The sequence below is a fragment of the Larus michahellis genome, chromosome 6 (assembly GCF_964199755.1).
Source record: "Larus michahellis chromosome 6, bLarMic1.1, whole genome shotgun sequence".
NCBI classification, from domain to species: domain Eukaryota; kingdom Metazoa; phylum Chordata; class Aves; order Charadriiformes; family Laridae; genus Larus; species Larus michahellis.
The window spans coordinates 52,197,085-52,218,909 of NC_133901.1; the positions used below are offsets into that span (position 1 = coordinate 52,197,085).

Consider the following 21,825-nt stretch of genomic DNA (forward strand, 5'->3'; position numbering starts at 1 on the left):
TCCTGAAGCACCCGCAATGCTGGGCTAAGGAATCGCAGTGCCTCCGAGCCCGAGTGCAGGCACTCGCCCGTGGCGAGCTGCCGGCGCCACCTGGTGACGCCGGTGCTGCCCTGCCGCCGGCTCCGCTCTTCGCTGCTTCTGTTTGGAAACTCGAAACTTCCCCGACCCCTGGAGCGAAGGCTCCCCGTCCGGCCCCGCTCCCCGCCGGCGCTTGCCCGGGTCCCGCCACGGCTCCCAGCCCCGGCTGCGCCCCGCCGGAGCTTCACCTGGAGCTGAAGCAGCTTCACCAGCCGCCTCCTCCTCTTGCCTCCCCCCTCAACTCAGGGGCCGTCTCCTAGCAGCCTCCCCTTCCCACCATGGTATCTGGGTCTGTTACCTCCCTTAGAAAGCAAAGAAAGTCTCCTGGACTTGTCGGTGTTCCCAGGACCGCTGGAATAATAGGGCTGACAGTGGCTCCTAACAACGGGTAGTGCCACCCCTCTGATAGGTGTCACCAGCTGAGCTGGTATAAAGGAGAGAGAGGATGTGCGCTATCTGTGGGAAGCTGGTGGTGCACCCTCTTCTGGGTCGCTGAGGCAGATAAGCTGTTTGGCATTGCCTGATTCCCTCTCTGCTAGCTCACAACTCCAGCCTGGGCAAGCAATCTTCACAATTCCAATTTAAAAGTACTTCTGCTGGCAGTGGCTAGCCATGAGCTCGTCTCACGTAAACAACAGAGCCGAGAGCCACTTTCGAGCCTCAGAGGAGCATGAACTGAAGGCAGTGGGGAAGAAGGCTTGGGATAATCCTGTTTACAATGGCTCTCCCTCTACTTCCTTGAAGATTCGAGCCATCTACAACCCCAAGTCCATCCTGGAGAATCCCTATGAGAACTTTGAAGAGGTGGGGGATCCTCTGTCCTACCAGGAAGAGCTCAGCAAAGCTGTGGATGGGAAGACAAGTCCTTTCCTCAAGTGCTGTTTCTACATCTTCAGAGGCATCCGAGGTAAAGCTCTGATATCTCACTAGAAAGGGTTTACTAGCCCTTGGGAAAGAACAATGGTATTGGGAGGGTGTGAGGATGGGGATGCAGAAGGTAGAAACCGCGTAATATCTGTGTAGTCCAGGAACCCGCTCAACATAGACTAGCATTACTCCAGAGATCATCTTTGGCTGATCTGGAGGGAGCATCCTCATTCTGTGTGCCTTGCTGTAGCTCCAGGGTCTGTCCTGTTACCTATGTCCCACCACAAGGCGGGACATACAGGGAGATTTAGTGGTGTTCTCAGGGTCATGCAGTGAATCTGTTGGCAGAGATTAGGTGTCCTGGGTCCACAGTAGCCACCACTCTGGTGATGAGACTATTCTGCCTTTGTGTGCCTTTGTGGCCCCTGTGTTACCATAACTTAAGAACTGATATCCATGAGAGAAAATTTATCTCTGTCAGGACTAAAATGCAGAGGATAACAGGAATATATCAAACAAGACTTTGCTTGGAGACAACTGAAAGAAAAAGGTGCTAGTTTCCAGTTTAAAAGGCAAAGGGGAATGAAATATTATGTAGGCTTATTCAGAGGCAACCAAAAACCTGGGAGCAAGTGGGGTCTCCTCTAATGATACAGCCCTGGGCAAGAGCATTTGTTGAACAGTTTCTTATAGAAGGCATAAAGTCCTAATACTGTAAAAACAGGGAAGACAAAGCAAGAAACTGTATTTCTTGTGGAAATTATTATTTTCTTGCCAGTGTGTCTTTTCTTCCTGACTTGGAAGGCAAGAATCTTTCTGAGCTGTACCCTCTAACAGTGCGCGTGAGTGAATAACAGCATAGCCTGGTCCTGAATTGCACAGCCCCTCTATGATCAAATCTTTCTTACTTCTCATTGGCAGTTAGACAATAGTCTAACACTATTAATTCGCATGGAAGCCAGAGCTGAGGCATTAGAGGTTTCTCCTGGCCAAGGAGCAGTGCTGGGTGGGCTTGGTGGGTAACTGCAGATTGCTCAGTCAGACTGTATCATTTACCTGTTTTATTCTGATATCCTTTCTTCTAGACGTTGTTTGAAACTTAAGAAGGAAAAACAAATCTATACTTTAACATCAAAATTCCATTTGTGAGATGCCAGGGTTGAAAATGGAGGATGCAAATGAAAATGCCTGTCAGGACGCTACAGCATTCCCTCCTTCTATGGCTGTTGCAGCAGTGTGTCCTGCCAGCAAGGGTGGTAAATAGGGCTGTAGGACAGACCAGAGCTGGGAAGATGATATCCAAAGGCCAGTGCAGCCAGAAGAAAGGCCTCTATCAGCCTCACAGAGGTGGGGACTTTTTCCTTGAAGAATTTGCATCCTTCCTTTGCGTCTTTAATAGGTGGTCATTATTTTTCATTGCCTCTCCAAATGTTGCTGGTTCTCCCCCTCCCCTTCCGTTTAATCACCTTAGGGTCTCACATGGAAAATGGAGGTAATAAAGATAAGCCACTTACCCAAGGAGAGTTTGTGGGATTTTTTTCTTAAAAACTATTCTTTGGGATTACATGTCCTTAGGTCTTCGGGGATATTGGTCAAAGTTGGCTTATTGAGTTCTATTCTTGTCCTCACCAGCCACCAGGCTGCACTACCAGTGAGTAGCTGCTGCTCCCAGTGCCACTGCTCAGGACTGGTCCTCTCCAAACTGTGTCCAAGCAACTCTGTGTCCTTGTTCCTGCCTGCCTCCTGCCACCTCAGCTGTTTCATGGCCAGCCTACAGACAAACTTTGCTGGGTATCTGAGTGGCACGGTGGCCAGTGAGGGACACTCAGCTTTGGAAGAGGATCTGCAGCTGTAGCTGAGACCGTGAGCTAGTCACTCACCGGGGTCACAAGTCTGGTTTAAAAGCAGCCTTGGAAGATAATGTAGATGTTGCCATTAATTCTTACCAGTAACTTGTTACTAGCAGGAAGGTAAGAATTACAAGTGAATTGCATTGATTGCCTGTTTTCTAGATTCTGAGATTTTTTTCTTTGCTCTGCCTTGTGAGTAGCAAGATGCCATATGGAAGCCTGTATGGCTTCTAGTCTTGAGTATCCTTCTACTCCAAATGTCATGTCCAAAACATCTCCATCCTCAAGGGGGTAGGTGGTGCCAAAGGAGACACAGATGGGGACATGCTTCATGTATGAGGTGGTATATTTACATGGCATGTTTCCTAAGGAAACAGCTGAAACCAAACCTCAACTGATATAGTTTTACAATTACTGGATGCAATCTGAAAGGGTACTGAACTAACCTCATGGTCCTTCAGGTATAATTTTGGGCAAGTCTCCAAACCAAGTTTTCAAGGGTATTTGAGTGTCCCTGAATTTAGATGTTCCTAAGTGCACTTCTATTCCAAAGCAAAGAAAGTCTGTGCTTCTGTTCCCAACATGTGGATATTAGGGACTCCCTGCCTTGTGGAAAAACAAATAAACCTCTTAAAAGATTGTGATGTAGTCATATCTAGAGATGAAGGGGGTAATTTAAAAGTGACCTGAACAGATGGTTGGGTTGTTTCCCCTTGTTTTTCTCCACTGTGGAGATTCCTGTATAGACCACATGCCAGATCTTCTCCAGGCTCTCATTTCTATTGCTGGTCTGGCATATCCAGAACAGGCTACTGGTTTGTCTGTCCAGGAGTGAGGGTGGATGCTGCAACAGTCACTATGGTGCAGAAAGCTCTCTAATCTGTTGAGATGCCAAAGAGCTATCGAAAGGACAGGAGTAAATGTGCACAGACCACTATACCACTTTTGCTTGCTCCAACAAAAAAAGTGCTTTGTCCTCTGCCAGAGATGACTTCAAATGTGTGGCCTTTGATCAGCTTTGATCCTGGCTCGCAGGAAGATGATTGTTGTGTATTACTGGGATGGGCATCAGGACTGAGCTCCGTAGGAGCTGCAGAAAGTAGCAAGACTATGGGTATTATTGACATGGCTTCCATCACTAGGCTTTCAAGTGGAAGTACTTATGCCTTTCAACTTCAGGAGCATTTCGGAAATCACAGCAGAAAGCCATTACAAAAAGAACAAATAAATACATTAATGGTATCAGGCGGTTCATCAAACCCAAAATATCAAGGCTGCTTTAAAAGGAAGTGTTTCTCTCTTTTTGATCAAACCTGGTGATGCTTAATGAGTTGCTTTCACTGCGTGAAGAAATCAGATCACTAGCTGGTGCAATTGGCGTAACTGTATTGAAGTCAGCAGAGCTCCATTGATAGACATCTTGAAGATAATGTGGCTCTAAATTTTACGCTGAAAATATTGAGTTGGGTTATTTGATTGAGTCTCGTGATCTACAAGAAATCTGCAAGAGTTTTCAGGTAAGCAAGGGACAAATATTTGGGGCCTGGTGGTTCAACCTACACTAAAAGAACGAATAGTTGTAAAGCTAACATCAGATGCAGTTCTGCTACAGAAGTCCTATCAGAAGGTCAGCTGCTGGCACACGGATGACTGAGATGAAATTTTGTGGTTTCGAAAGTACTTTTGACAAAGACTGAATTTCTGTCAAGAGTAAGCTGAAAAACACACAGGAAAAGATCAGTCCATACTGAACTCAAACAGAAAACGAGAGTGATTTAGCGAAATAAGAAAGCCAGCATATTTCAGTTTTGGTCAGCCCCAAATCTTTTGTACATGCGGGAGTGGTTCTTTTTAGGGGTTATTTAACACATTTTTACAACTCTTAGTCAAGTTTTGAATTGAAAAGTGGTTTTGCTTTGAAAAATGGCAAAAATCCAACTCCCAACAGTGTTCTTTGGGAATGGGATTTCAACTCCTCACACGGCCTTTGAGAATGGCCATCAAAACTCTCCAATTTCTTCTCTACACCCAACAGGTCTGTGGGGCACTACGCTGACTGAGAACACAGCTGAGAACAGAGAGCTTTATGTGAAGACCACACTGCGAGAGCTGCTAGTCTATATTGTGTTCTTGGTGGACATCTGTCTATGTAAGTGGCTGTCATATGTCTCAGGTGTCTTTTCTGTGTGCAGCATCAGAGGAATAATGTGAAGTTTTATTATTAGACTTTCTCACTCTTTTGTAGATGTTAAATTTATTGTATGTGCACTCACTGCAGCAAGCCAGGTGTGTCATTAACATACAGAACAGCTGCTGCACACAGAAATAAAATAACTAACTATTGCTCTAGACCTAATTGATATTCGTTAGGTTTAAGTGGTATTTTTTGATCCATGTTATCAATTCTCAACATTGATTCCACAGTCCTGCATGAATCTGCCGAGGGCCTTTTCTTGGTTTCACAGCAAATATTCAAGACCCAGAGAGCAGCTCTAGAAACTTCCTGGGATCAAAGACAAAGGATTCAGAGAGATTTTTCCCCTTGGGGACTGGAGGGGTGGCTGAGGTGATAAAGCAGATGGCAGCTCACGCTGTTGTTCTTGGGTGGATTTAATGCGTCCCTGTGCTGAATGCTAATGGACTTTGTGTGGGTAGAACAATGGCTGTTTGTTTTTTGGGAAGGTTCATTCATTATCACAAATGAGCACCTGTGGCATGGGACAGTGAAGAGGATTATATTTCATGGATCCTATGGCAGGAGAGATAGACAGACAATACCAACCTGAGGTACTATCACACTGGCCCAGGGAGACAGCACTTCAGCCACTGTTCCTAAAGAACCAAGACACGCACACAGACGTACGTGTGGTCACACACTGACTCATCCAGAAGTGGCGGTGGTGGGGTGTCTTGAATGTCAGCTGCTTTATTTTCATGGTACCCTTTCAACAGCAGGACGTGTTCTCAGTGATCACCATGATGGATGCTTTTCTGCAGGAAGGAGCACTGGGAAGTTGAAACAACATGTTCAGGGAAGTTAGAGCCTGCTCCTGTTTGAGTTTATTGATAAATGGGAACTTAACTGGAGCTTTCCACTTGGGAAAATGGGGTGGTCTCTATACCTTTATGGATTTGAATCAGAACTTCAAAATACAGATCATGGACTTCATTCTGAGAAAGAAAACTTCTTTCAGAAATTTTGTGTGAGGAAATAATTGTTACTTAGGATGTTCAGTTGCATCATCCAACGGTCTTCTCCGGCTTTTAAACTTGTATAGTCTGTCAGTCTGACAGTTGAAATTCTGGAACATGCGACAGATAAGTTTGTAAATCCCTAAGAAAGCAGAAAGTAATATGATTAGAATTCCCAAGGTTTCTTGTCTTGTGCTTTGCTCAGCTTATCTGTGATAGTATAAACTACACAGAAAATGAAAAAAAATATATTTTTTTATATATATATAAAATATATATATTTATATATTATATAAAATATGTATATTTATTTATATATATTATATATAATATATATATTTTTAAATATATATATATGTATGTATATTTATATCAGTCTCCAATATTCAGTTATAAGGCAGGATCCTCCTCTTGTCTCTTCTCTTAGTGACATACGGAATGACAAGTTCCAATGCCTATTACTACACCAAAGTGATGTCTGAGCTCTTCCTGCAAACCTCTTCGGACGGCCGTGTCTCCTTCCAGTCCATCGGCAGCATGGCTGACTTCTGGGTGGTGAGTACAAGTGTGGCCCGGCATGGGGAGCCCTGGAAATCTCATCTAGACTGGGATATTAAGTTCCCTCTGAATGTGTTACCTAGTGCTTTCAGCAAGGCATTTTGCTGCCACAGGCTTTCGCCAGCTACTAGCAATAGTTACAATATCGCTTGCATGTGAAATATCCACTGATTTAAGATGTAATTTTTCCCTCTGAGCATTGTGGCCAGAATACTGGCAAGGCTAAATGGTGTGTCTGCCCAGAAGAGTCCATGCCCCAGAAACTTGCCAGCTAGACAGGCAGGACATAACAAAAAGAAATTGCTATGATATTGATGCTCAGTGCATAGATAGGAAATACCAGCCAAGTGACTTACTACAGGTTTCCTGATGGTAGAAATGGCTTTGAATCCTACAGTCCAATGTCTTCATGCTGGTGTCTTGGTAATAAGCTTACGTCCATTTTCACGGGCAGTTGCGGGAACAGCATACTTAACCTGCCTGTAATTCATGCCTGCGCTGGGCTGATCTATAGATTCTTCATTAAGAAGCTGGATGAAAATTTGCACTGACTTTTATCAAAGAGAACAAAGAGAGGAAAAGATGTCTAGGGTCTAACACATTTCTGTCAAAGAACTGGTGAAGGAGTAATATGAGCCACGGTGAACGTTGTTGAGATATTGCTACCGCTTATCTCTGACAGTCAGCCAGAAATTGTCCGTCAGTTAGCTTTGTCTTTTGCTGCCGTATTAAAAAAGTAAAATGAACTATGGCACTATTGTTTTTCCCCCACTGTTTCCAGGCCACGGGCACACCCCCTTTTCATAATTCACACCTCAAGCCAGGACAATTCCTTGAGACTTGTGTTCACTGAAGCAGAAGGGGCAAAGAGGCTTGCAGAGCCCTTGTCTCTTCATTAGCACAACGGGGTGCAGCAACCGTATTACAGACCTGTGAGGAGCCAAGAAGCCCCTGCTGCCCAGCATCCCTATTCCACTGTGTGGCTCCACCAGCCCAGGTCTTTCCTGTCCTTAGCATATATCCAACACAAGCCTCTACTGATTTCCATCTTGGGGAGTAGAGAGGGGTGGGTCAGGTCTTACTATCTCAAGCCCAGGTTAAGAAAATTCCTCTGAGGTGTGGGCTATAAAGAAATTGTTCTGCTCTCCCTCTCTTGCAGTATGCACAAGGCCCCCTTCTGGATAATCTTTACTGGACAAAGTGGTACAACAATGATTCCCTAGCAGCACACGGCACCCAGTCATACATCTATTATGAGAACCTGCTGCTGGGTGTCCCACGCATGCGACAGCTGAAGGTGAAGAACAATTCCTGTGTGGTCCATGATGATTTCAAGGAGGAAATCTCAGGCTGCTATGATGTATACTCAGAAGACAAGGAGGAAAAGGTATCCTTTGGACTCATCAATGGAACGGCGTAAGTATATCTTTTGCTGTTCAGGATTAGAAAATCTGTGATTTTTTTTTTTTTTTTAATTGCGCTCTTCTAGTTAAAATAAAATCTGCTGAGACACAGGATGCCACGGTTGAGTTTTTCACACAAGGCTGGAATTCCCCATCCAGTCACCAGCAGCAAGTCCTTTTGTCTCTCAATAAGGCCAAGTGTCTCTTCGAGGAAAAGCACAACAGAATGCGTGGCAGAGTGGGACCTGTTGGGAAAGCTATGAGAAATGAGTGGGAAATTAGGTAGAGATTGTTATTTGTAAGAGAGTGAGGATAAATAGAGACCTCTGGGACCAGATCTATCTAATGGAGGATGCTATCTGCTTCCCTCCTGGATTTGAGGAGCCAGTGAGAAGGGAGTGCATCTCTTTCATCTTGAAAACATATTTCTCTACAATAATGTGAGACAGCTGCAGTTTAATAACTCTTTGCTTGTTGCATGAGTCTTGGTCTGTCAATGAGAAGCTATTGTTCATAAGGAAATACAAGTGCAAGTGTTTTCCAAGCAGCGGGTTTTGTGCAACGTGGTAGAAGGCAATACAGCAGATCCTGGCAGTAACCTCCACACAAACAAGACTGTGGCATAGCCAATGAACCTGCAGAATTTTCCCCCCACAGTCTTGCAGGTCATGCTGTGTCACTGCTGGGAAGCACCGGATCAGAAATCTGTCAATAATGAAGGCTCAGATCTGGAATAGGAACTAAGTGCTAACTCTTTAATTAAAGACTGCTCTGTCCCTTGAAGATCTAGTCTAATTTCTCCTGGCTACAAGGTCATATCTAAGTCTAGGATGGTGATGCCTTTGCTTGTGGCCTGTCCGTTTCAGGTGGAGGTACCATTCTGAGGAGGAGCTGGGTGGCTCATCTCACTGGGGAAGGCTAACCAGTTACAGTGGGGGAGGATACTTCATAGACCTCAATTTGACCAGAGAAGAGAGTGCTGAAGCCCTGCAAGTCTTGAAGGAGAAGTTGTGGCTGGATCGGGGGACACGAGTTGTCTTCATTGATTTCTCTGTGTATAATGCAAATATCAATCTCTTCTGTGTCCTGAGGTAAGCGAAGTCCCACTGAAAGTTCTTCTGCCTCTTGCTTCTTCCTCAATGCCACAGTTTCTTAAAATATAATATTTTAATATGGCCCACCAGGGGGTTAAGACTGAGTGGTGTCAGTAGATGTTACATAGATGAGTAAGAAGACTTGGTCTTCTTGACATAACCAATAGCACTGCTCTTCACCTTTCACCCTTTCCTGTTGTGGGCAATGAAGCAGCAGAGATAAAGCTGTGTAAATAAACACACACACACCTCTTCCACTTATGGTTCGGTGTGTAGCTCATGCTCAGGTTTGATGCCTCTCAAAATTATCTAAGAGTTAATCCCCTTATTTGTAATTATCAGAGTTTTCTTGTCCTCTTCAAGGTTAGTGGTTGAGTTTCCAGCCACTGGTGGTGCCATTCCCTCCTGGCAAATCCGGACAGTCAAGCTTATACGATATGTTAGCACATGGGACTTCTTCATTGTTGCCTGTGAAATTGTCTTCTGTGTCTTCATCTTCTACTATGTGGTGGAGGAGATTTTGGAGCTGCGTATCCACAAGCTTCAGTACTTCACCAGCATCTGGAACATCTTGGATGTGGTTGTCATCCTGGTGAGGATTCTTGCACTCTTTTTTTTGAGGGAGTAATGGCAGAGAGGTATAAGAACAAAAATAAATGGAGGAATGGGGAAACTGGTCTACATAAGGCAAGAGCTGGCACGCCTTTTGCTACAATAGAAAAGTGAACTAGCAGAGTAAATGGACACATGGTCTTTCATCAGCTGTTAGGAGAAATTTCTTTTCTTAGAGATGCCTGAGAGACTGTGAAGTCAGGGCATGGTTCAGTGCATTAAGACCTTATTTCCATCCCCCACCAGTAGACTGCAGTAGTGAAGCGTGATACCAAGGAACTGTGACACTTAAATATATGTGGAAAGCATAGGCACAGCGGTCACATCAGACTCTTCCTCTTCACAGCTCTCCATCGTCGCTATTGGGTTTCACATCTTTCGCACCATTGAGGTGAACAGACTGTTGGGAGAGTTGCTGAAACACCCCGACACCTACGCAGACTTTGAGTTCCTGGCATTCTGGCAGACACAGTACAACAATATGAATGCAGTCAACTTATTCTTTGCTTGGATCAAGGTATTGTAGGGGGTCTGGGAGGTGCCAGGCCTCCAGTCTCAGACCTCTTCCTCTAGATAGCTCGGGGGTGATTCTTCCATCCCTCTGAGTGAATGAGGGTAACAGCTATATAACAGAGAAGGATTTTCCTCGAAGTCGTATGCTCTGTTTTGGAGTAGATCCAGACAACTTTTCACCCTGCATTCTGAGGCCAGTTATTTGGAGATAACAGACAGGAAGATGAGCTCAGACGTTGTGTTGTAAAAGTGGTTTTAGAAAATGCTGAGTACAATGTAACTTTGTCCATCCTGTACTATTTTAGTATTTTGGAGGATAATCTGGCAAACCAATGCTTTTCTTTCATGATGGCCACCCAGCAACTGGAAATAACTCATCTGTTGGCATGGCCTTTGCATTTCAACCAAAGCGTCTTGGCGTGGCAGAAAGCCATGCTGTACTTGGGGGTCCTCATTAGCCTCAAGAAATTCATCCTTATGATGATGTTTATGATCCCACAGGAAGATGGTGGGGCACCTATGACAAATATCCTCAATGCTAAGCCACCGTTCCCCTAGCCTGGCTGTCTTCTCAGTGCTTTGGTACTATAGTGAACCTTTTGTCTTAGTAAGCATACCCGTATATATGAGAGACTGACCTAGCTGATGGTTTGACCTAACTTTGTCTCTGTTCTTTCTTCTTGCAGATATTCAAGTACATTAGCTTTAACAAAACAATGACCCAGCTCTCCTCCACACTGGCACGTTGTGCCAAGGATATCCTGGGCTTTGCCATTATGTTCTTCATTGTCTTCTTTGCCTATGCCCAGCTGGGTTACCTTCTTTTTGGGACACAAGTGGAAAACTTCAGTACCTTTGTTAAATGCATGTAAGTGTATAAGTCAGAACCATGTTTTTATCATTTCATCAAAAGAATTTTAACTACTTTCCAATCTCTCCCCAACTGCAAATCTGAATGTCAATCAGACACCTGTTGTATGTCATTGTAATAAAACCATAATGGTTAATAAGTTGCTCCAGCTGTGACATCTTCATGGACAAAAGAATGCAGTGAGAAAATTGAGGGTTACGGAGAGATTTCTGGTTGTCAGTGTTTATCAGTAAGGACGTGAGTAGCTGATCCTACCAGACTTTGAGACTCCTTGCAGCCCTACAATTCAATGGACATCACAGCCTTTCATGGGAGCATTTAGTGAGAAGTTTCCGTTTGCTGGAGCGTAGACATCTTTTGCTTGTGAGGTTGTCAGGCACACCAAGGGTACTCAATATGCAGAGTGGCTTAACGCCTTTCTGCAGAAAAGAATCATATCTCAGCCAATAATGCAGTTTCTGTTCTGCAGGACCTTCTGTTACCTTCTCACCTGCTGTGGGTCTATAAGGGTTGTAGAATGGTGCTGTCTGATGGTCACTGACACCTTGGCAAATTTGTGTTTTTCATACACCAGCAGATGGCTTTAGGCCTAGTTAGGTTAAACTTTGCTGTAATTCTGGTGGTAAGAACTAAATAGCTCAAGACAAGTGTTATGAGGTAGGCTGAGTGTGTTGGTGGTTGGGTTTGGTTTTTTTTTTAATAAGGAAGAGGAATTTTTTTAATAATTGAAGCTTCGGAGTTTTGAAATTCTCTGGCTTTCAAATACACTTGCTGATCACATCATTTCAGTGTCTGCACAACAGCTGCATGAAAACGTTTCTGTTTTTCATCAGATAGTGCACTTTAATTCAAACAAAGATTTGGAAGGAATACTGTTTGCTGCTACAGGGTTTTCACAGGGAAAAGCAGAAGTAATGCGTTTGTCTTATCAAGACGATAGCTTTAAACACTGAAATGAAAAAGCAGAAAGTTGATATTTATATTTTTTATAAATATATCTGATTTTGATACGATAGCAGCTGTACTTCATTTCTGAAAGTTGGTAGTCATATAATATGTTAGTACAAATTCAGCATGAAGTTTTCTAAAATATGCTGTACGATAGTCGAAATAAGATTAAGTAGACATTTTCAAAGCAAATGAGGTAAAAATAATTTCTTACTGGAAGGAGACATTTCAATATCACTGAATTAGGACCATTTAAACAAAGAAGAGGAAGCAATGACATATCCCTTTTCCTTAGGCCGAGAAAACATTCCCAGCTCCCTAAATACTCCAAATGTAAAGAACCTGAAATGGAGCTTTGTATTTCTCAGACAGGATTTTCAGGCTCTGGGCTCTCAAGGTCCTTTTCCCTGTACATGGCTTCACAGTCTCTTTCTGTCTGGTTTGTTTTTGTTTTTTTTCTCCTTTATTTCTTTAATTTTTTATTTGGAAGATTTTTTTTTTTTACAAGGGTTATTTCATGGATTAAATTTCCAGAGAAGTCCCACTGATAATGTATCAAGATACCTGAGATGGGGGATGACCAGTGGGTGGATGATCACCCACAGAAGGGGGTGCTGGGGAAGTGAGTTAAGATACCCAATCTCAGACAATCCTTCAGTCCACGGGCCTGCTCGGGCAACGCGCAATGTTAAGGGAGGTACCTGCTACAGCAGGGGTTTTCAGCCTGTGTTCCACAGGCCTCTGGCATCCAGGTCCTGTCTTCGAGGTGTCTACAAGAGGTAACTGAGATAAGCAAACTTCTGATCAATAGACTTAAACTTGCTTCATTATCGGGGCTATGGATTGCAAAAGGTTAAAGAGCACCCGCCAGTACTAACATCCGCTCCAGTCTCATGAACTCTTGCAAGAGAAGGCTTCAGTGAGTCAAATGCTTTTATAAGGGAGAATTCAGTTTTTCTTTTGTTTACGTTTTTAACTCCTGTTTAGACCAAACCACACTTAGAACCAGAAATTTGTGTGGAAACCATGTTTTACTTTCCAGCCAGCTCTTGCTCCAACCAGATCAGCTCCATTCACCCCTGGAATACTATGGATACATTTAGCTCACCAGTCAGACCAAGTGACTTAGACCCTGCTCTGGCTTGTGCCTGTGACCATCTGGGCTGCAGGCAGGTTCAGGGTTCACCTCAGGACTGTCTGAGGAGGTAGGATAAATGTATGTGCTGTTGTGTGACCTTGTGCTCTTCCTCTCTTCCAGCTTCACCCAGTTTCGGATCATTCTTGGTGATTTTGACTACAATTCCATTGACAATGCCAACAGGGTCCTTGGGCCTATTTACTTCGTCACCTATGTGTTTTTTGTTTTCTTTGTGCTCCTGGTAAGCAAGAAAGCCTTCCTTGCCTCTATATTGACAGCAGTGTTTGAGAGAACCCTCGTGATAACATGGGGATTAGGTGCAGTGCAAACCCCTAGAGAGATAGGAAGTTTCTGTTACAATAGCTTTGCAGTGCAAATAGACCAAAGAAGACAAAGAATACATTGCAATTGCGGATTTGGTCATCAGGGCGATTGAGGGCCATAGTCGCATCATTTCAGGTGAAGACTAAGACTGACTGGGAATACCACTGATGTAGCTGAATTCAAGGGGGTCCGTTCAGCTGCTCTGTAGTAGGCAGGCAACAGAGCACAGGGGGCAGTCTCTGGCTTGCTAGGCATTGAATGCAGAGGGATGCATAATGACCAGGTTAAACACCTAGTGCCAGGAATCCAAATCCAACCAAAGATCTTGCAAGATAGGCTACCAGAGATGGTGTTTGAGCTGGGAACAAATGTACCTTCATCCACTCTTTAGCTGCAAGGACCTCCTCCCTGGTGGGAAAGCACTGTGTGGCTGAAGTTGGCTTTCCCTTCACCCACTTTCATTTGCCCGGGAGATACTCCATGTGGAAAGAGCTCCTTTCTTAACTGCACCCTGCACATCCATACCAGTCTCTTGCTGCCTCAGCTGTTGAAGCAGGCAAGATATCTCAGGCTAATTCATCTCTTTTCTTCTCCTTTTTCTAGAACATGTTTCTGGCCATCATCAATGATACCTACTCAGAAGTCAAGGAAGAACTTTCAAGCCAGAAGGATGAGCTGCAGCTCTCAGACATCTTGAAGCAGGTGATGAATAGCGAAAGCTGATACTTTCTAGATAAATCCAGAAACATCTTCTGGAAGACCCTGACTTATGTGGAATTCACTAGAGGAAAAAAAGTGGTTTCCAACTCAAGATCCACCACCTTCGTGCACACAGTATCAACAGGAGTCACAGTTTCCTTCTGGGATAGATCAAGCTCACAGATCCTTTGGGAAGGGAGATGAGAAAGCAGGAGTTGGGAGAATCCTGTTGCTTGATCATGCTAGTAGTGTTTCTCAGAGACTTTCCTTTCCAGGACAGTCTCTAGACAAAGATCTTTCAGTCTTTGATATAGTGTACTTTGATCAATAAAGTGGCAGGTTCGACTCTGCTGAGCTGAGCGTGTTACAGTGATGCAAATCTGGCGGGTTACATGTGGATTTGCAATGGTCAAATTCCAGATAAGATCCTGGAAGTTCACAGCTTGCTGTGCTGTGGGACCAATATTCTGCAAAGAATGGTATTTGAAACATTATCTTAAGCAGATGATGACTGGGACCTCAGATAAAGGGAGAGTCGGGAGGAGAAAAGCAGAGGGCAAACTTTGTCAGGGAGACACTGGCTACTGTGTTGGTGTCGCTTTGAAGGAGTGATCCCAGTTTAGAGATTGGGCCCATTCAGCAGTGTTGTATTTTTGCTTCTGGAAAGCTCAAAATCTTCCTGTATTAGTCAGCATCTGCTTGCCCATATTGCATTGTCCACTCTGCCCTAGTTTTCACTGCTCTGCCCGCATGACTGTGTGTATGTTTGCACCTTCGGTAACAGAGCTACAACCGGACGCTCATGAGGCTGAAGCTCAAGAAGGAGCGGATTTCCGATGTGCAGAAAGCACTACAGAATGGAACGAAAGAACTGGACTTTGAAGACTTCAAGAACAGCTTGAAGGAGTAAGTGAGCCAGCTTGAGGGATGCCCACTTGTCCCTTTCTCTTGGTCATACAGGTAATTTAAATTATCTGATTTTCAAGACCAGGAGAGCAGTAAGCTCAGATCCGGGCGATGTAAGACGCAAAAAAATAGTTATCACCTTTCCTCGCATGTTTAATCTCCTGTTCTAAATGGGTTTGTGTTACTATCTCTTTCCCATTTGGGATGTTTAGGTTTGTCACTGGCAGGAGGAAACAATACACTGATTTCAAAAGGGGTGCTCCTGCTCTGTTAGAGCCTAACAGTGTAAATCAGTGGCTTGAGCTTTCTCTGTCTACTGTTTTGCAGACTGGGCCATGCAGACCATGAGATCACAGCAGCCTTCTCCAAGTTCGACAGAGATGGCAACCACATCCTGGATGAAGAGGAGCAACAGCAGATGAAGCATGATCTAGAGGCAAAAAGGGTAAAAAAAATAAATAAATAAAAAGGGGTCAAGGAAAGAAGCCCTCCATTTGGTAGAGATCACTCCAAAGTGGCCTCAGGAATCTTTGGGTTTGTGGTATAAATTAAGCAGGCAACTCAAATACAGCTCCAAATCTGCCTGGAGAGCAGCTGGGTATATGAGTGCCTGTGAAGCTGTGTGTTATTTGCAGTGAAACTGACACAGAGTTAGTAGTCAGTTTTGCAGGAATTTCTTTATCTACCTTCTAGGTTGCTCTGAATACAGAGATTGAAAATTTGGGGAAATCCTATAGTGACAACAACCTGGATGAGAATCTGACCTACGTGGAAGCAAAGAATAACCATGCCAATAAGGCCATCTGGGTCTCCAAAGAAGAGTTCCAAGTGTATGTTTGTGCTGGCAATAGTTTAATTCCTCCGCAAACGAGGGGTCTGATTCCCTGCTCCTTCCTTCCCTGATATAACTGTTTACACTGGTGCTGAGCAGTTTCAGTAAGATCTTGTTCCTTTTTATCTTGCCCACGTGAAAATGACCAGGTCAAGAGAGAACTGGGATGGTTCTTGTAGTTTGCTTGTTTCTGTAAAAGATTGGGTTAAGAAATTTTGCTTTCTTACTCTTGAATAACCTCTGCAGCTGTCAGCTGGCCACAGGCAACATGCTGTCGTGTTTCAGGTCAGAAGGTAGCCCAAATAACTGGGCCAAGGGAAGTCGATACCTTCACAGAAGGTCCTGTGGGAATAAATATCCTTGGTTTATAGCCTAGTTGGCCTTCATCCTCCAGGTCTGAGAATAACACTTGGCTGTTTCTTCCACAGGAGGAGCATGGGATAAACACAGCACAGAGAATCAGGAGACCCTGATTCTGCTACTGAGAAATACTGAGAAATCCACATAGGGCCATATGAAAGGAGAGGCAGGTGCAATATTTAATAATAGGATTATATTGTGGCTGGACTGTGATCCAAACTCGTTGGGACTCATCCTAAGCAGAATCACTGATTACAGGTGAAAATAGAGCGTAGCAGGGATTTACGTCTTCAGTGGGTATGAATCAGTTCTCTGATGTGAAACATTCACACCTGTTTGAGGTCTCATTGTCCATAAGATGTCTGCTGCAAATCCTGCAGTTCATCACAACAAAAAGCTTGCAAATGCTCTCCATGTTTCCCCCAGCCTCCTGCAACGTGTGCTGCAGCTGGAACAGTCCATAAACAGCATTGGCTCCAAGATTGATGCAGTGGTGAACAAGCTAGATGTGCTGGAAAGAAATAATCTGAAGAGGAAGGACCTGTTAGGCAAGCCACTGGATAATGTTAGCAAGGTTGGTAGCCTTCCACCATGGATTTGAACCAGCTTCAGGGTAGGTGACCAGCCCTGTTATGTGAATGGACCTGATATCATCTTTGCTTTGCCAGTCCCCGTTGACATAGGACCAAAAGGGTTGGGCAGGGTCAGCATTTTGTGTGATCAAGCCTCTTCTGTTCAAGCACAGTGACAAAAAGCTCCTTGCTTTCATGTCCCCTCAGTTAACCATGGTACCCTTAAACACACCTTCCAGCTCCCCTGAGGACAAGCTTATTCCTGTGGCAGTGGATGCAATTCACTTGTCTTCAGTTTCTTTGCACCTGCATATCTGCAGATGTCAAAAAAGATCATATTGTCCTTCCCAGCAAGAGCAGCTCATGACAGCGTTGTGGACTGTGGTATTAACATCTTGTCTGTGGATTACTTATCGCACATGAGGTGGAAGGCTGTTAGCGGTGTGCCCATAGCGTCTCAATGCAGACTTGCAACTTTCGCCAAAGACTGCCTGTATTTAATCAACCAGCATATTTTGTATCTTCAGCTTTAAAGTCAAAGGCAGCAAGGCATGTGGGAGCCATGTCATTACTTCATGATTTTGTGGCTCCCATAACGAGAGTAGTCCAACAGCACACAGTGACCTAGCTGAGTCAGAAAGAAGTCTCTTTCTTTTGCAGAGTTTTGTGATCCCTTCCCATCTGAAAGAGTAGTTTGGAAGGTCCTACTTCTCATGTAAACATGCCTGAAAGATTATTCAAGTGTTCGTTCACAGATTTGCTTTGCCCCAGGATTTCTGTGAATGTTCTTGTAGAGGGCGAAAAGGGATGACTCCTCATCTGTCTAATGCTTGAATGTACATTCACCGGTGCATTGCAGCAAACACCATATTGGATCTTTAATAGACAGGCAGGTTGTACTAATTTCTGGAAGAATGCAGGAAAATATTTAGGTATCGTGCACACCTTGTCTCTCTCCTGGAGTGTTGCTAGACTTCTTGGTAGCTTGCTAACAACGCAGGTCACTCTCTTTTCTGGTTAACAGGAGGAAGAACCCAGTCAGGAAGAGCTGCTGCTCCCCCAGAGCCTAGACCAGCTGGGGAAAGAAGAAGCAGAAAGCTGGGGGATGGAACGTGTACGGGGAAACAACCTGAGTGGCAACTCTTCCCAAAATGGGGTCTGCCCCATCTTGCCCAGGTCAAGCGTGCCGGGGTCTCAGGTGTCCAAGAACATCCAGCCACAGTCTGATGTGTGCTTCTAGCAAAGACCCCGGTGCTCCCAGTTTGGCTCCCATGGTACTAAGTCACTGTCAGTTGTTTCCCCACTCTTAGAGTAATCTGGACAGCCAGACGGAGACACCACTGTTGCCAGAAACTGGTCATGTGAAAAATCAGGGATGCTCTTTTCCAGCATAATGATGCACAATATCAGAGCTAGAACTTCTGCCGCCCATACCTCTGGCCTAGGTGTTGTATTAGGTTTCTGCCTCTGAACAGGCCCATGCAGTCTTTTATCTATCCTTTCCCAAGATGCAAAGACCCCAGGACTCTTTGAACACTTGCGTCCAGAATGGCACATTGCAACTTGTTCCCAACACACACAATTGTCTTCAGGACAAAGACGTGTTAATCATGTAAACAAAGCTGAATACAATCATTAGTGTGAGATGGAAAGGAGAAATTTAGTTATTTGTGTCTAGATAGTTACCAGCAGTTTTGTTCTGTTGTAGTTTGTTTCCAGAACACTTTGGTAACCCTCTCTGTACCTTAGATTCAGACTTTGTGGAAAGAGGATACTAGCGCAGGATCAATAAAATGAGAGTTGACTTCCAGTGTAGTTGGGAGGAGATCTGAAATATCTCCTGGAAAAGTCGTTATTGTTAGAGTCTGAGGTCTGAGTGTTAGGGAACAGACTTCTGGTTATACGGTTCCTAACACAGCTGTTGACACTAAGAAATCTCATTGTCTATTTTCGCACTCCTTAAATTGCATTTTATACTTCACAAAATTAGCACCATATTTACAAAGTTGTGGCACTTCTCTTTTTTTGTCAAGGAAGCAATTTTGCTTGCAGTTGTGGGTGCTGACACCATTTCAGTTGAAGAATATTGTGAAAATGAGATGAATGTCAGTTTTTCAACCACAGGCAAAATACTTGTTTTCCACGCCTTTTTGACTTTGCCGAGACTTCTGTTTCCTTGTAGTTGGTGCAGACTATTGCAGCTGTTACAGGACCACCACGAAGGTATTTGAAATATCTTAATCACTGGTATTCTGGCAACAGTTAACCTCAAATAGGCTCTCTAGGCTTAAAGCCAATGGAAGTGCGAGTTGTACGAGACCACTGCTAACACCTCAGATATTAATGCTTCACTGTTTAGTGTAGCTACGCAATACAGTGATAGCTTTAGTGGGGACGTTGCGTAGTGGCATTTTGTATAGCCACCTTTTTAAGATGGATGTGTCATTGTGTTCTGTGGGAAAGCCTCCCCGAGAATGCTTGAAGGACCTCAGGATCAGCTCTGTCCCCAGATGGCCCAGGCTCCGGGGCTGTCACAGCTACAAGATACCAATGACAAACTGAAGCAGAGGGTCCTTCAGCTGCGAGAGCCTAGCAGGAGCTGTGAGACCTTGTCACCCGGCCCACAGGGAGCTTAGATTTCAGCCAGGAGCTGTGGAGGCAGGATCTGCAGGGTCTCACAACTCACTCCCCAGCAGCTGGTCCTGCCACTGGGTGCAAGACTTATCTGTGAGACATTGCCTTCAGTTCCACTGAATTCAGAACTGAGCAAGAGCTTCTTGCCTTCAGCTATTCCAGCTGAACTCGGAACAATGGTGTTGCTTATTTCTTCCTCTCAGCATTGAAGCTATTGTCTTATTCAGAAGAAAATGGCCTATGTCAGGAGAACCCTTTTATTTGCAAATTTTAATTGAACAAAAAATCCATATGCTAAATTTTAATTGAACAGAGGAATTACGTGCCCTCTAATGGGTTTGAAGAGTGCACATAGCTCCTTATGGTTAATGAATTGGGTGCTCTCTGTGTTGAAAAGCACAGACGAAGGCTTTTCCTTCAATTAATTTACAAGACCTTGTTTTAGATCCTGGCTCAATAGCCGACTATGGCTGCTGAGGCCTAATTGCAAAATCAGAAATATGTTCTTTTGAAATCTCTGAAGGGGCGGCCTGCCTTTTCCAGAGACTCAGAATACCGGGCAAGGTCCTGAGTCTGCATTACTGCATAAATATCGTACTTGGGATACTGATCTGTGAAGAACTAAGCTTAGCACCATGGAATAGATCCAAGCAGCAACTGTCTGCTTCAGGGGGTTGATCCTGTGCTGGTAGAGTCAGTGGAAGATACATTGCTGGCTGAGGCTCAGGTCCTTAACATAGCAACAACTGCTGCGAGGACAACAGGATCCTGAAATAGGGTCCTGCCGGGAAAACGAAGGTGAAAGTGATTAACTGTGAAGCCTGGCTTTCTAAATCCTTAGGCTTCATTGTTCTGTTCAACAGAAAAGGCGGCACAAGACCTCCCTCTTTGTACTGTCCAGTGTTTCCATTCCCCTCCCGAGCTGTGCCAAACACCTGCAGGACCAGCCCCATGGATAACTTGCCCACGGAGGCAGGGATGCTGCAGCCTCTGCAGTGCAGCACAAGAGACCCACCGTCACCACGCACCAGGAGGCGACCTTCACCGCTCCCTTCTGCACAGAGACCACCGTAAATGCCGGGGAAGGCAGGTGAGGCAAGAGGACAATGGCGTGGCAGCTGGGCTCAGATCCACAGGACAGGGACCATCAGCTTCAGGCAACCAGGACTCAGGCACTGTGGGCTGCTCTTTAGGGCAGCAGGAGGAGCAAAACGGTTGTGTTTGTGCTGCAGAGTTTGTTCTGTTTTGGGCTGCCCTGTTCAGGAGCCCTGAACCAGCTCTGGCTGGGATCAGAGAAGAACTGCTTCAGATCAGAAGGCTGCAGTGGTCTCCTGGGTCCGTCAACAGCCTGGTCAGGGAGCTCCTTTCCCCCTTTCTGGCAGAAAGATCACTCCCTTCACCCCGTGCTGTGATTTTTGTGGTGCCAGCACTGCCCAGTGTAAAACAAGTTCTGTCACTGGTATATGCCTGTTCCTGCATTAATGGCTTCTCTTTTACTTGTACACCTCAGTGCAACTGTGTCTTGTCTGTTCCTTGTCAACATGCTGTCATGTATATGATGTGTCCTAGAGTAGGGCAAGGCAATTACTTGTCCCCAGCAATCGCTTGTGTGTAATTGTCAATTGTGTGTTCAAGCTGGTTGAGAAATAACATAAATACACTGTATGGTAAGTTGACACAGCTCCTCTTTTCAAATGTGTGTTGTCAGGCTTCCCACCAAGAGCTGGTATTATTTAGATGATATACGACTCATGGGGAAAGTAAAGTATTTTTTCCTCAACAGCGGGTGCACGGCTGTGTTTTGTTCCAAGGTGCAGAGGGTAGCCTTCCGGACTGCAGTGTCCCAGCTGTGCCTTGAGGTAGATAAAATCTTCAGGAGGGGGTTTGGAAAAGTATGAGGTGCTCTGAAGAGATACCACTACCACCACAGTTATTTGTGTCGACAGCTGCAGTGGCTGGGGTCTGAGCCGCGTTGTGGTAGGTGCTGTGGGTGCTCTGGAGAGGCTGCCGTAAGGCACTCTTGGATCCAGCCAAGGGGGAAGAGAGCGGAGTCCTAACCATGGTGCCAAAGCACCAGTGAGGCATGGAGAGATTCACTGATGTGCCCAGGGAAAAGCACAGCAGAGATGTCTGAACGCAGGCTCAGGGATCTGGCAAGGGGCAGCCCCAACCAGCCGTGGCCATGAGCATGGAAATCTCCGGGCAGCAACTCTTCTTTGTGTCTCTCCAAGAGCATGATGCATTTGTCTCAACAATGAGCATGGTGCTTTTTTTCATAATTTTTTTTCATGTTGAAAAGGAATATTTCCCTATTCCCACATAAATTCCCAGACACCCTCCCCCACAAATACAACCCAGCTTCTGGAGTTACCTT

The 21,825-nt window shown here is 44.8% G+C and overlaps 2 protein-coding genes across 2 annotated transcripts in view; both read left to right on the top strand.

The window, feature by feature from the left end:
- Positions 1-690: 690 nt before the first annotated feature.
- Positions 691-18,631, top strand: PKD2L1 (polycystin 2 like 1, transient receptor potential cation channel). The gene is made up of 15 exons (XM_074591907.1): positions 691-985; positions 4,831-4,944; positions 6,415-6,542; positions 7,705-7,961; positions 8,815-9,039; positions 9,406-9,634; positions 10,001-10,171; positions 10,854-11,035; positions 13,245-13,365; positions 14,052-14,150; positions 14,932-15,053; positions 15,381-15,498; positions 15,747-15,883; positions 16,672-16,819; positions 17,842-18,631. The coding sequence occupies exons 1-15, from the start codon at positions 691-693 to the stop codon at positions 18,055-18,057; spliced, it is 2,562 nt and encodes an 853-aa protein (XP_074448008.1). The 3' UTR covers positions 18,058-18,631.
- Positions 18,632-20,520: 1,889 nt separating this feature from the next.
- LOC141745430 (broad substrate specificity ATP-binding cassette transporter ABCG2-like) overlaps positions 20,521-21,825 on the top strand; it is a 28,938-nt gene continuing 27,633 nt past the window's right edge. The window contains exon 1 of the mRNA XM_074593167.1: positions 20,521-20,541. The gene's annotated coding sequence lies outside the window, so the exon portion shown is untranslated. The remainder of the gene's footprint in view (positions 20,542-21,825) is intronic.

Excerpts from the sequence above, each read along its gene's own strand:
- PKD2L1 (XM_074591907.1), top strand. The coding sequence starts at position 691 with ATGAGCTCGTCTCACGTAAACAACAGAGCCGAGAGCCACTTTCGAGCC. Across the intron at positions 4,945-6,414 it reads CTTGGTGGACATCTGTCTAT|TGACATACGGAATGACAAGT; the intron begins GTAAGTGGCTGT and ends CTCTTCTCTTAG. Across the intron at positions 16,820-17,841 it reads CACTGGATAATGTTAGCAAG|GAGGAAGAACCCAGTCAGGA; the intron begins GTTGGTAGCCTT and ends TCTGGTTAACAG.